We start from the raw sequence: 14,216 nt of genomic DNA, 5'->3' as shown, positions 1-14,216 counted from the left end.
ATGCACTAGAGAGCAAATGTGTTCCAAGTTGATGATCATTAACCACACACACACCTCTTAAGTGTACGTGCTTTGGAGAAGTTTTCCCCAGCAGGCTCCATAGTCATACAGGATTTCCTTTTTCAAGTGTTAAATGACTGTTTTGATTTATAAATTATTGGGTTCAAGGGATTGTAGTACACAAAAGATGTGTCAGTCTCGGAATTGTTTGGTGTAGACATTCTGGTTTTGGACAGAATTGTTGCAGTTAAGTTGTGAATCCTTTGGGTTCTTCCTAAGAAATGATTCAGATGCTATAGTTACTAGGTAACTGGGGGAAAATTGTCATGCATGTTCTTTATGAAGGTTAATCGCGTGCTTAAATGTTTTTCCCCAAGTAAGACTAATGACAAGTGTCTGCTTTGCACAGAGACGCATTCTAAATATCCTGTACATTGCGCATGAAGGAGCAGACACTTGACAGAGATGTAAAAAATTTTCTTACTCATAGGACATACAGATTGGTTTTGCTTTTCTGCAGAGGAATGCTACAGAAAAATTATCTTGCTGACATTAAGCAGTCTAATGTTAAAGCCTAGAAAAGTGGTAATCATGAGATACAGGCTTTAAGCGAAGCCTTAGCCTTTGCATTCTTAGAAAGCAAAAAACCCCAAACCCCTTTAATTTTCTCTACAATGTGCATAATTAAAGCATTATTCTTCTTACTTGTCAGGATTATAGGATTATGTCAAAGTAAGACAAAAAAACCCACAAACAAACAAACAAAAGAAACAAAACAAAAAACAAACAACACCCAACAACCACCATCCCCACCACGTCAAAACAAAAAATCCACCATACCAAATTCTTAAAAGAAAAATTCTGTACAGGTACAAAGCATAATTCTTGGACTTAAAATGCCAAGTTCTGGTTTTGTCAATTTAGCAGGTTTACTATGCTCATTCCTAGAAGACACGTTATTACCAATAACTTTGGTAGCTTTTAAAGTGAGACCTGTGCAAAGTTTTAAATACACCACTGCATCGAAGCATAAAATCTTGGACTGGTGATAATTGGCATTTGAGATTCTCTCCCTGTTACTTGGGAAATTAAGGAACCACAACAGTTTCTGTAGTTACCCTAAAACGATTGCCCATACTGAAAAACCTGACATGGTTTTCTAAAGCAGTGCCTGTTGAGTTTGTTCCTTTGGCTTTTGTGCTCTAATTTCAAGGTTTCTGTTTTCATTATAGAGCTGGTAAAGACAGATGCCACATTTGTCATATGTCAGGAGGCCCCTTAAGATTATCTCCCAAAGGTAAAAAAATGCAAGAACAATAAAGTCCAGTATAGATCAATAGCAGGATGACAGCTGTGATAATCTTTAGAATAAAATCTTTTATTCATCAATAAAACTATAGTTTACAGTAGTATTTTCTAAATAAATTATAGAATTTCTCTTTTACAAGAAATAAAGCAAAATCAAAAATATTTCAAGGATGACATATGTACACAACATAAGGCCTTGTTATAAATAACATTTTTATCTCCTTTTTACCAACAGTGAAAATATCTTTAGAGGCTCATTTTCATTTGGTATGTGCAGAGATTTGCCCTAACCCTCATACAACATCAGTTCCAATTTCCACTGATGTGGACCTAAGCGATTAGAACTGAGGGGGTAAAAAAAAAATAAACTGATTTTATTCACCACTGTGTTAATTTTTAAATAGGTGAAGTAGGTAATAGATTTTGCTTGTGCATAGTTACAGAATGCATGCAAATGAAACCACTAGTGGACTGATAAGAAAATATCACTTCAAAGTCCAAAAAAGGTGATTGGCAATATTGTAGAAAGCAGCCTGAATACAGCTCTTCACAGTTTAGCAAACAACAGCAGATGACAGGAGAATGTGGAATGTTTCATGTCATTTTTGTCAAGTCCATCAATCCTTTCTATGGTTCAAAGATCCTGGCACTTTTTCAAATAAGTTCCGTTGATTATTACTCTTTGTCTTTTAGGCTCAGCAAATTCCTCCTTCTTAAATGAGGAGTGCAGAAAGTGCTCTTCATTAACCATGGTCACTTCTCGTAGTTCTACTCTTCACGTGTTTGTTACTGGAAGTACAGAAATGAAAAATTACAAGTTGTGTTTTCTTATTTTCTTACAGAATTATAAACAGGTAACATCTTTCTTCCCCTAAGCAGGCTGCAGTACAATTTGGCAGCGATTCTCTTGTGACCCAGACCCCTAATCAAAAGCATTGCATCTCTTTTCTTGTACAACAGCTAACCCCTATGTGTTTTACAGGCATTGCAGTACACTTGTATTACGTGAAGTAGAACTACTTGCTGCTACAAAATGCTGAACACTCTGGATGTCATAGAAGACAGAACAATCTGAGAGCACTCAGCAATTCTCAACAGCTTATTTTTATCTTTCAGAACTATGGCATTTACTACTTAAAAGTGTCAGTCTTCATACATCATGAATAAAAGTGCTGTCAGCTTCCACATGGTACACTTTCCCAAGATGAAAAATCATACCTGTCAGAAAACTTTCTGGCACAATTAATGTTCTAGTCAATGTTGTAGCAATCACTCTATTTCACACAAAAAAACCCCAACAAAACCAAAAAACCCAAAGAACAAAAACAAAACAAAAAACCAACCAACCAAACAAATAAAAATTTAGCTAATAATGTTAATGGATTAGAGTTTTCTACACTACCCTCATGTAATAGAAATAGTTGATCACTTCTTGGCATCCCTGTAGAGCTAGAGATGAATTGAAAAGAAACTATTTTTTGCTGAACATCTTATTATGGGAACTCAAACTAAGGATAAACTGACAGCTGAAGAATATGCTTCAGTAAATTGAATTCAACTCAGCTGATATATCCAAAATGGAGCAAGATGCAAAATCAAAACAGAGGGATCTGTAGTGACCCTACTCTAAAACCTTATTTAAAAACATTACAAAGATGTACGGTTCTATTTATTAAACAGATTTTTAAGGTCACCTTTACATTGTGCTTTTTCATACAGTGCTTAGCTAACCTTTAAATAGTTTGACAACAGTGTAATCTTGATTATGAACAAAAAATCCCTGAAGGTGTTTCTTAAGCTTATCTCAGAGAAAGGTAACCAGTAGATTTAAATCAGTATTTTTTTCGACTTCTAGCACTTGCTCTTGAACCTTGAGGAACAATATTTCAATAATGTTCTAAGACAACCTTTAAACTTCCTACTGCACTGTGCACCAGTGTTAGAGTGTTCATAATCCCTGGTGCCCTTGAGCCCAGTGCCAATTTCTCAGGTGCTATTCACTCTCTCTCTCTCAGGAACTGTGGTCTGGCAACTAAAGTTGACTATCATATGAGCACTTGAATGTGTTAAGATAAGGCAGTTAAGTACTTAGAAAATACAGAACCATTTCATATGTGAAGTAAAACTGTTGGACAAGTGAGTAAAATTAAAGAAAGTGATATTCTAAAACAATGTGATGTAAAGCTAACAAGGACTTTTAATTAATTTACTGGGGTTTTTAGAATCAGTTTGGCAAAAAAGGTTGAAAAATGCTAGTACCAATAAACAAAATGTTATATGAAGCAAGGCATTAATCAGAAATTTCATTAGCATCATCTTATTTCTGACTGAAAGTTCAGATATGAATGACTACTGATCCATTTCTGACAAATATAGTGATCACTCAGCACAGCTTCCAACTCTCTGGACTTATTACTGCTTTTCACAAAGGTGGCTATTGGTATTGCTGATGCTGGTTTTATGATATTCCAGTAATTATGCAATGGAACTGTGACTAGCTTATTCTTGTCCTTTTCCCCTTCTTCTGACCCTTCCAAAGCATTTCAGTGAAAAATTCCAATAAAATTTGTATAAGAGAGTTGGAGAAAAGGAACCTGATAATAATAACTTGTAGCAACTGCTAACTGTATGAGTCAATCACAGAAATACTGTTGATGGTACTAATGCCATTTTAAGAGGAAGAGATTTTCAGACGTTCATATTTATGTCAGGTACAGTCCAGTAATGTATTATTCTGGAAAAAAATCCATTTGGTTCAAGGCACAGGACATAGTCCTCTAGGCAACATCGTATCCACTGCAGAACTTGTGGGGTTGCATTGATTACAGATAAAGGAAACTTTTTTTTTCCCCCCATAAAAACTGAGTTTGGCTGTAGCAATTTGGTCCAAAATGATAAATAATGCACAAATGACATTACAGGAATCATTCCTATAATCGCTGCCTGAGATGTCTCACTCTTTGTATTTATATAATGGATTTACAATGTTGAAGCCTGCTTGAGGCTTTTTGTCTTGGAGCATTTTTGTGCTCCAGTTCTCTTTCCATGGATATGTTTTTGAGCTGATTGATTTCCTCTAACGGTGTCTTAAAAGTCCCAGGTATGAGAACATGCAGTTCTGTGATAATACATGCTGGTATTTTAGCACTTGGCTTCCTCAGGCAACGTATTGCTTGTGATCTGAATTGCTACCTTTTTAATCTAATCAAGCACCTAATTCCTGTGTCTGATTTTCATGCAAGGGTGACTAAAATGTTTCTTCTGACATAATGTTTCTTCTGCAAGAACACCTCTGCCAAATTATGTTCAAGTGCTCCTTTGTTTTTCACCTCCAACTAGGTTTCAGTTTTGTGGGAGAGAGGCCTTTTTTTTCCTCTCCTTTTTGGGATCATGCATGGATAGATACAGGGAAAACACAGATAACAACAGACGAAAGGAGCAGTTAACCATACTGCATAAAACAAGTTGGTTTGCCCCTTTCAGCCTGAAACAATTTCTATTTTGAGGAGAGTGCTTGATTGGTTCTGCCATGTGCTCATAACATTTTAAGGGTTATTGTGCTCTCAGGGGAAAGAAAGGATGCCTGTAAGTGAGAAGGTCTTAATTCCTTTCTCATAGTCCCAGAATTCAGGCTCACTACCATGTTTTTCTAGCAGTATCTTCAGAGGAAATGGTGAGGCAGAGAAACTGAATCTTCCATAAAAAGAGCAACATACCAAAATTTGAGGTATGCTGTGCAGTGTGACTGCACAACTTCTAGCTTGTTTTTGCATGTATTCTACCTGGAAATTGCTTTTATTTCAGCTGCACTTGTTATTATTCCACAATAGCACTCTGAAGAAAACTACACCATGATTAGAATTTAATTGAAATTATGGGACAGAGTACAGAAGAAAAGGAGAACTGATGAATAAGAAGAGTCAGAAAACTTTGACAGTTTCTAAATAGGTATTTTATAGACCAATGTTTGTAAATCTGCTTACCTATGCATCTACAGCAGCTCTGAAATACAAAATTAATCTTCAATATTATTTTAAGACTTCAAAATCCTATAATTAAATTGGCATTTGGAAATAAATCACACCATAAGTAATTTTAAATGTAATAGTATAATCTATGCAATTCATCTTACACAAATCATAGCTACACTAACCAGGCTTTAAATACACTGGGCTTGCTCATCACTTCAGTTATTCCATTATTTTATTTTACTGAAGTCCTTATCAATTGATATTTTCAGTCACAGTGACTTTTAAGTTATATATAAATTGTATGAGCCATTCCTTTAGCAATGGGAAATAATGCTGTATTTCCATGTGAAAACGTTGGTACTACCCAGGAATTTTGTATTGTAGTTAAATATACAGAAGTATTCTGTAAGCAAAAAATAATTTGTTAATGAAATCCTGTAGGCAGGATATATATTTATTTAAGATCCTGTAGACAGGAAATATATTTATTTATTTAAATCCTGTATTTACACCAGAAAACATATACAGCATCACAATGGAACAAACTTAAAGTTTTTCACTGCTATTTATTTGCATGTCCTTTTTCTGTTGGAAGTGTAAGGGAAATCAAGCCTACCTGAAGAAAATCAATTAAATACCTAAGCCTTACTACTCTGATTTTACTGATATTGTATATCTGCTATCTTTGTAAATTATTTCATGGGAAGGCTAAGAAACACAGTAAGATAGTTTATAATTGCACATGTTGTTTTTTTAGCTAGAGAAAGCTCAGTCAAACAATTTGAGACTTTACTGCAGAACAGAAGTAAGGTGACTTTTAAGTTACTCCTTACTTTTCAAGTGGAATTATCACTTTTAAGGCACTCCATAGTGATGCTGGACTAAGGTCTTCAGGATTGGTTGCACTTGTTGATCATAGATCACTGTTAAGGAACTTTTGCAACATTGGAGTTTTATCTTTTATTAATCAAATTCCATAGAACACTGAGACACTGTTGTGTTCAACAGCATTTGCTGACAATGCCTGAACTGACACTAATAAACAGGGCTTCATGGGAATTTTAAAAAGAGATCAAATTTATTTACAGAGGAGGAAAGAAAGCCTGTTTTGTGGATTTCTACATCAAAGTGCTAAATGGAAGTGTGTTACCTTCTCTGTTTCTGACTTATATACAAGAAACCTGGTTTTCTCAGACAGAATGATTTGTTTCATACTGGCTGATCTATCATTGTATTACAAATTCATAAAAGCAAGAAGCCTTTAAAGTTAAGCAGAGAAGTTAGCAGGTAAACAAAATGCTAGTTTGAACTCGGTCTTTTTTCAGAATTAAGGAATTATGGGCCCAGACCAGCATTCAGTTGCGAACCCAAGATCCCTCTCTATTTGTGTCCTGGAACAAAAATTCTTGCTTGATGTCAGTTTTGACATCAGCAGCACAGTGTGAGTTTGCATGGAGTTCCCTTAATGTAACACCTCAAACCCAATACTCTTATCTGTAAGAAGAATTTTGGTTTTTTGACAACCTCTGTTCCACCTCACCTTATTTGACTATCAGAATTTCCACACAAAACTCTTCAGAAAATGCCATTTTAAAGCTGCTTTTTATAGTAAATTAGCCCAATGTAATTTTATGACAAAATTTTTTTTCAGTACATGGGACCAAAAATTCATAGGTCTCAATTTACTAGTGAACTAATTTGTCTAAAAGGTTTAGCATTTCAAAGCAGGAGGCAAAGACATCAAAGGATTATGGTGCCTGAAATAAAGCAAGTTAAAGTAATTTTCATTAAAATATGTAGTGGGTAAGACTGCAGCAGCTTGCCTTGTGGTAGAAACACAAAGACTTTTAATCACAGGGTTAAAGGAAAATCTGAGAATGCCATTTAAAATTGCATTTTTCTCCTTGCATGTTGACCTTTTAAAAGTACATCTTGTAACCTTTCAAAATGAGGTGTAGATCAGCTACTGCAGATGTCATTGATTTGCTTTATTTTTGAGATGTACATTAGAAATTACTAGCCTGTTCCTAGTGTTCTCAAAAACATGCATCTTTCCTTTCTAACATGCATTTAATCATAAAAGCAAAATTGCCTTCTGGCCAGCACTTATACTCTAGCATCTTCAGGTTTTCCCAGCCACAGGCTGGGAAATTGTTGCTTCCAGGTCCACTGAAGGATATTGTGAGCCATCAGGAAGTAAGAGATTAGTAGACAGAACAGTATCCTATTTGTGTTTCTTCCACAAACATCTCAGGATGCATAAGGGATACATGTGATTAAGTTACAGCTCACTTCCATAACAATCTCAAAACAGTCAAGCAGGCATCAATACAAGGCGTGGGACATAAGAGAGAAGGCAGGGGTAAGTAACTTCTCAAGATGAGTTTGCTTAAGAAGTAACATGTGCTTAGATATGGTATCCACTTTCCTTGAAGTTGTCAGATGTTGTATACCTAGATAGTTCAGGTGTGTGCCATTACCATGATTATTGAATTTTCAATTGTTTTTCCTTCAGGGTGCAGAGAAAGGGTGCTGCTAGTTTGAAAAAACATTTATTATTCTCTCCACTTAAGACCTATATATTTGTCCAGACCTTTGCTCAGGGGAATAAACACTGGATATTTGTATGACATCTGAAGTTGGGTTTTAATTATTTTTCTGTTGATATTCATCAGTGAAATAGACATATACTTACAGCATGTCTTCAAAACATAATAGTAATTGTGGAGGATGAGTTCCTCCAAAAATGGGGACATGTTAGCAATCCAGTTTATCTGGAAGAATAGGCCTGTAACCATTTCAAGGGCAGCAAAAGTCACGTACAAGGAAGAACAAAAGATGCAGAAGTCACATATGAAGCAGAACAAGATGCAGAAGTGATGTACAAAGTAGAACAAAAGATGATAAAACAACTCCAGGATGTGAGAACTGGATGAGAACCAGAAAAAGGACTGTGTAATTTGCCGCATATGCAAGAACAATCAACCAATAGGGGCTAAAGGGCTAACACATGCTTTTAAGGTGCAACCAGTTGTGAAGTAGCATGTAATACGTGATTAAGGCTAAAAACTGTGTAACAGAGACTATAGTTTTGCAACAAACGTCTCACTTTGATCATATTGATCATGGCATGATGTCCCATTCTTGAACTTCTGCCAGTAATGAATACTCTACAAGCTGAAAACTAACTAGAGATGACTATCACACCTGAAATTCATACAGACAGCTTTATAAAAGGTATTACCTGTGCCTGTCACTGCATTTTCAGTGCATTCCACCATCCACCCTATCAACTTCAAACCTAAAATGAAGTGCTTCAGAGTGCCAAGCAGTGTTATTGTTAAATAAGACTGTTGCTTAATAAGCTAAACTCAAAAGCTATCAAGAATAAATGGTTTCACTGTTTAAGTGGGGCCAAAAGAGCCACAGATCAGCCCAGGCTGAAGGTACCATAAGAGGCCACCTAACTCAACCTTTTGCAGGAGAGGGAGCCTGGTTGAGATTATTGAGCATCACTGTCCAGCTGCATCTTGAAAATCTCCTGTGATGGGGACTTTACCACATCCCTGGGGAGGTTGTTCCAGTGAATCATTCATCATTATAAAATCATGCTCATTATAAATCATTCTCCATGAATCACTCTCATTGTAAAAGGTTATTTTTTACATAGAGAAGAAATGTCTCTCACTACAACCTGTATCCATTGCCCCTAGAGAAAAGGAGGGTCTCAATGCTGTCTGTGGGTACGCTTTAAGTTTTGAAAAACTGTGTTGAGGTGCCTCCTGAAAATTCTGTTGATTGCTAAAACACAACTTTTACATTCTTTCCTCAAATGTCAGGTTCTCCACATCCTTGGCCATCGTTATGACACTCCTTTGACCCCTCTTCAGTCTGTCCACATCTGTTTTGGAACTGTGGGGGCCAGAGCTGCACACACCACTCCATGTGCAGTCTGACAAGTGCTGGTGAAGTGAGATGATCACATCTCTCTCAATTAGCAGTACCCCCATGGATGCAGCTCAGGATCCACTTTGCCTCAGTGGCCGCAGCAGTGCACTGCTGACCTGGTATCTGTATGTTGTCTGCTCGGAGCCCCGGGCTCTTCTTGGCAAGGCTGTTCCACAGCTCATGGGTCCTAGCCTGGCTGGGCTCTTTGGTTTTGTGTTCCCAGGTGCAGGACTCTGCACTTCTCCTGCTTGAACTTTACACAGTTCTTGTGGCCCAGTCTTTGAGCCTGTTCCTATCTCTGAAAGGTGGCTCTCCCTGCCAGTCTGTGCCCCTCAACATCCAGTTCAGTGATGCAGCAAATGTGGTGAGGGTGCTTTTGGTCCCACTGTCCAGATCATTAAGGAAGATGTTACAATCTCTGTAACAGTACTGATCCCTGGGGGGCCCCACTTGTGGCAGGCTGCCAACCTCTGTAAAACACACTGATCACCTGTGAGGTGACTCCTGCCCATCTTACAGACCACCCCCATTCAGTCTGTATTTGACATTTGTCTAGGAGGAAGCTGTGGAGACATGACACATGATTTACTGAAGTGCAGGCAAGCAACATCCACTGCTTTCTCCATATTGACTGAAGATGGTAATTTGTTTTAGAAAGGTGATCAGGTTAGCCTGGCATGATTTACCTTTGATAAATCTGTGCTGGATTTCCCAGTCACTTGCTTTATTTTTAGTAGGTAATAGTTCCTAGGAGGCTTTGTTCTACCACTTTCCCAGGGACTACAGTAAGGATACTGGGTCCTCTTTTGGGCCATTCTTAGATAGGTATGAGATCTGCCCTCTTCCAGTCATCAGGGATGGCCCCTGATCTCCATGAATTTTCAAAAATAATAAGACAGTGACCCTGCAACAAGATCAGCCACTTCTGCTGACACCCTGGGGGTATATTCCCTCCTGGACCGTGCATTTATGTGGGTTGAGGACTTGCAGGGCACTACTGGTGGATCAACATGTGTGTTGTAGGTACTTGATGCTGGGAGCTATGGTCTGACCACACTGGTGAAGAGGGAGTATAGAAGGTATTGAGAACCTCTGTCTTGCCAGCATTATTGGTAACTTATTGCCCTGCCTGGTCTAGTAATGGGCCTTTGTCTTCTGGGACCTTCTGCTTGTCTTAGGTTACAATGTAAGACGTAACCAAAAGTATGTATTCTATCACCATCTGTTAAAACCAGGTGGGGCAGTGTTCTTTATTTCTTCCATGACCCATCCCTCATAACTCCCTCTGGAGGGCTATCTTCTGTTAATGGGCCATCAAGCCTCACTGCATGACTCAAAAATTACATCATCTCACTGTGATTGCCCAAGGGGAGGAACCAAGCCTTCCTACCTGGATATAATCTGAGGTTTGGAATACCACAAGAAGCCTTATCCACTGAATTCCCAGAGGACAAGAGCTCCATAACTACCACTGGACCTTCAGAGGAAGATCAGATTCTTCTACAGGATCAGTCCTTCAACAGAACCACATCTAGCACTTCAAGAGGACTGCAGCCACCGTTTAATCAGACTGCTACCAACACCCTGACCAACAGGGGTCAGGCTGTATTCTGACTCTGTCAGTGTTTCTGGATTATTGAATTTTTAAAAAATTTTCCTATTCAATTGTGTTTCTGACTTCGGATTCCCCACTGGTTTGCTTTCAAATTAGTACAACTGATAGTATAGGGTTAAAATGATTTCTAAGGTAGCAAGGCTGAGGGAGGCAAACACCTGTGTAACTGCAGCTAGGACGTTATGCTCATGTTATTGTTTTAACCAAATCAAGTATAATTTTGCCTAGGTAATGAATCAAGGGGAGGCAGGGGAAAAGTATGATTCTACAGAGGCCTTGGAAATAGGATTAGATGTTCTCTACTTAGGTTGGGTGAAACTGTACCTAATCATTATATGATAGATGACATGACTGTCAATTGTTTGATAATCAAATATGATTATTATCTTATACCAGAATCATGAGAATCGATTGTTACAAATTCATGCGTGGGTAAAATCAATGGAACAATGGGATTTAATAATTAACATGTATACTTATGTAACAAAAAAGTATAAAACCTTGTCTGTTCTGAATTTCGGGGAGCCAAGATTTGGGTCTCAGACCCCTGGCTCTGGGAGCTCTCAAAATAAAAGCACCAACACATAACCAGCTGCCGTGATCATGTGTTTTTCCTGCGCTAACACAACTGCTTCTGTATCTGATCAATCATTTCTTCTTCTTGCTATCTCTGACCAGTTCCAGCTGAGCCTTGACCTTCATGTGTGGAACTGTACATGCCCTAGCAAGGATCTTGTAGTCCCAAGTGGGTACGTGATGACCTTTGTGTAGAGGGTATGCTTCCTTTTTGCTTTTAACAACACTCAAAACCTCACTGTTAAGCCTAGGTAGTCACTCGTTCTGCCTTCTTCCATTTACTTTGTAGGCAGTGGACTGTTACTTTGCTTCCAGCAGGATATTATTGAAAAAACATGCTGCTTTGCTTTCCATTCATACTTCCTATTAAATCCCTCACATCTGGGCTCTGAGTATGCCAAAGCTGTCTTATCTAAAATCCAGAGCCTTTTTGTTAATATTAGTCTTTGGTATGCTCAGCAGGATCTTAAACCCACAATGTTGTTGTGATTGCTGCATCCAAGGCTATCATTTGAAGTTGTCTTTTCAGTTTGTGAGCAGTAAATCTAGCAATGCATTGTTCCTAGTCAACATGACCAGCATATTTAGCAGGATGCAAGTCCTCATGCAATCCAAGAATCTCATGGACAACTTGTGCATTGCTGTACTGTTCTCTCAACAAATGCCTGGGTAATTGAAGTCACCCATGACGACCAGGTTCTTTTGGCTCAAAACTTGCTTGAAGAGCCAAAGTAAGTTTTTGTCAGCCTCGTCATCCTGGTTTGAAGGCCAGGAACGTAGATATTAAAAAAATCCTCCTTGGTGATGAACCATCTAGTCTTGGTCCTAAGACATTTGATAGACATTTTGTGGTCTCCATTGCTTACCTTCATACACTCAAGATTTCTTTTTTATGAAGTGCAGCTCCACCCTCCTCTTCCTATCTTTGCAAAAGAGTTTGTAGACATCTATTGTGATCTCCCAGTCATGTGAGTCTTCCCCCCAAGCATCTGTGACTCCTTTCACATCATAACTCTCAGACTAGGCATGAATTTGCAGTTCCTCTTCTTCTCTAGAATTCATGCTTTGGTGTACATATACTTGAGGTGGTTGGACTTAGGATTCTTCTTTGCAAAGTGTTGGGAAGAATTTCCCCCTACACTAGGATACCTACACGCACATCCATGCTTTTCTTATGAGCATTCAGGTGTCACAGCTCTGGATCCTACTCTCAACTTATTTTAGTTAAAAGCATAATTCATTAAGTCAGTTAATCTGCTAGCAAGGTTAGGTTGTGTTTGATTAGTCGTTTGTCCATGTCCCATAACATTTCAGGATTTCTGAGTCCCACTTTGTTGAACAGATGATTCAGGTCCACATTGTATTAGCAATGAGCCAAATTAAGTCCTAAATTGATTTAATGGGCTACTTGCGGTCACAGTTAACTAAGTCAATTCTACATCTAATTGGCCACTGGTACTTGTTACTGTTTTGTTTCAGTGGAGGCAGGACAGACAACAACTAGCCTAAGTGTGCTGGACTGTTAAATTAGTAGCTATTAACTCAATACCATGCACACTCCAACACTGCTGGCTAATAAGAAGGAAAAAACCCATCAGTGGCACAGCCTACAGAAAAAGAGTGTGAGATATATTTCATCTTGATGTAAGATCAGACACAAACATGTTTCATCTGAACAGAAGAAAATTTTTTTCTGGACAGATAATCAATCACTGGAACAACTTCTGCAGGATGTGGCAGAGTTCCCATTTGTGCTGGTTTAGCACAGAAGTGATTTTTTCTAAGGAAGTTATGGCAGAATGTTGAAAGCTTGATTGACCAATTAGAGAGTTAGAAATGGCCCTGGACTACACAGGTTAAAAAATCAGAGAATAATGGGAAAGGTTCCTTTTCCTTCCTGCCTTGGAACAGGTAACAGGGCCAGCCTCACTCTGCCACGTGGCCCCCTCAGGCCTGGTGGGCTGGCTGCGCCCTGCCACTGCAGCCATCTCAGCCAGACTGAGCCTGATCGGCTGTTAACACCCAGCTGACCTTAAGGCCTGCCCTGCCACCAGCTGGGCTGAGGGGTATGTCCCCCAGGCCCCCCGGGAGCAGCTCTGAGCCCAGGCTGGGCCCAGCCCAGCCTGATGTCACCAAGGGGTAAGGGGAGGCGTCCACCAGCCTGGTTACTGAAATCCTGGCTGCCAAAATCCTGGCTGCCGAAATCCTGGCTGCCGTTCCCGAGGGCCCGCGCATATCAGTGTGGCTTTGAAATCCAACACTGTGAGCCACAGCCTAAGAGGGAGAGACCTAGGCAAGAATTCAACTCTTTCACTGCACAGATGAAGCTTGCAAAGCACTAACATTTCTCTGAGTGAGAGAAAGGCCAGAGTGAGAGACATGTAAAGAGACACTATGAGGATATCAGGGTCAGTTGAGATGAAGTTACATCTTAGATGAGGAGATGGAGAAGATGCCTTGTTTTTTGGTCTGAAAGTCTTTTGTGAGCTGTGGTGACTGTAACATGCTAGAATATCTCTTTAAACCATGAAGAAAATATGCACTTGGGAGATGATGAGAATATTTGGATTGTAGATTTGAGCAAAGGTATTTGTGATGGACTAAGTAAATATGGGAGTAGCTATGATCTTATGAGAAACTTGAACAGAGTAAGATAAAGTGATATTAAGCCCTCTGCCCCCCAGGGAAAAAGAAGACCTCTGTTTCTTGAGATGAAGATGATTTTAGAGACAGATGAAGAAAAACCTTTGCTTTTGGAACCGTTCATCTTTAAAATGATACCCCAATGAATTTCATGG

General features: G+C 38.8%; 1 protein-coding gene across 2 annotated transcripts in view; it reads right to left on the bottom strand.

The window, feature by feature from the left end:
- Positions 1 to 1,357: 1,357 nt before the first annotated feature.
- PIP5K1B (phosphatidylinositol-4-phosphate 5-kinase type 1 beta) overlaps positions 1,358 to 14,216 on the bottom strand; it is a 107,338-nt gene continuing 94,479 nt past the window's right edge. For both annotated transcript variants that reach the window (XM_066180775.1, XM_066180774.1), the window contains one exon: positions 1,358 to 2,097. In XM_066180775.1, coding sequence (XP_066036872.1) covers positions 2,095 to 2,097 — 3 coding nt within the window. In that variant the 3' untranslated portion in view covers positions 1,358 to 2,094. The remainder of the gene's footprint in view (positions 2,098 to 14,216) is intronic.

The sequence above is a fragment of the Chamaea fasciata genome, unplaced genomic scaffold (genome assembly GCF_029207755.1).
Source record: "Chamaea fasciata isolate MVZ Bird 193981 ecotype frontalis unplaced genomic scaffold, bChaFas1.0.hap1 SCAF_4, whole genome shotgun sequence".
Lineage (NCBI taxonomy): Eukaryota > Metazoa > Chordata > Aves > Passeriformes > Sylviidae > Chamaea > Chamaea fasciata.
Note: the sequence above shows the minus strand (reverse complement) of the source record. Positions and strands in the feature narration are given on the sequence as shown.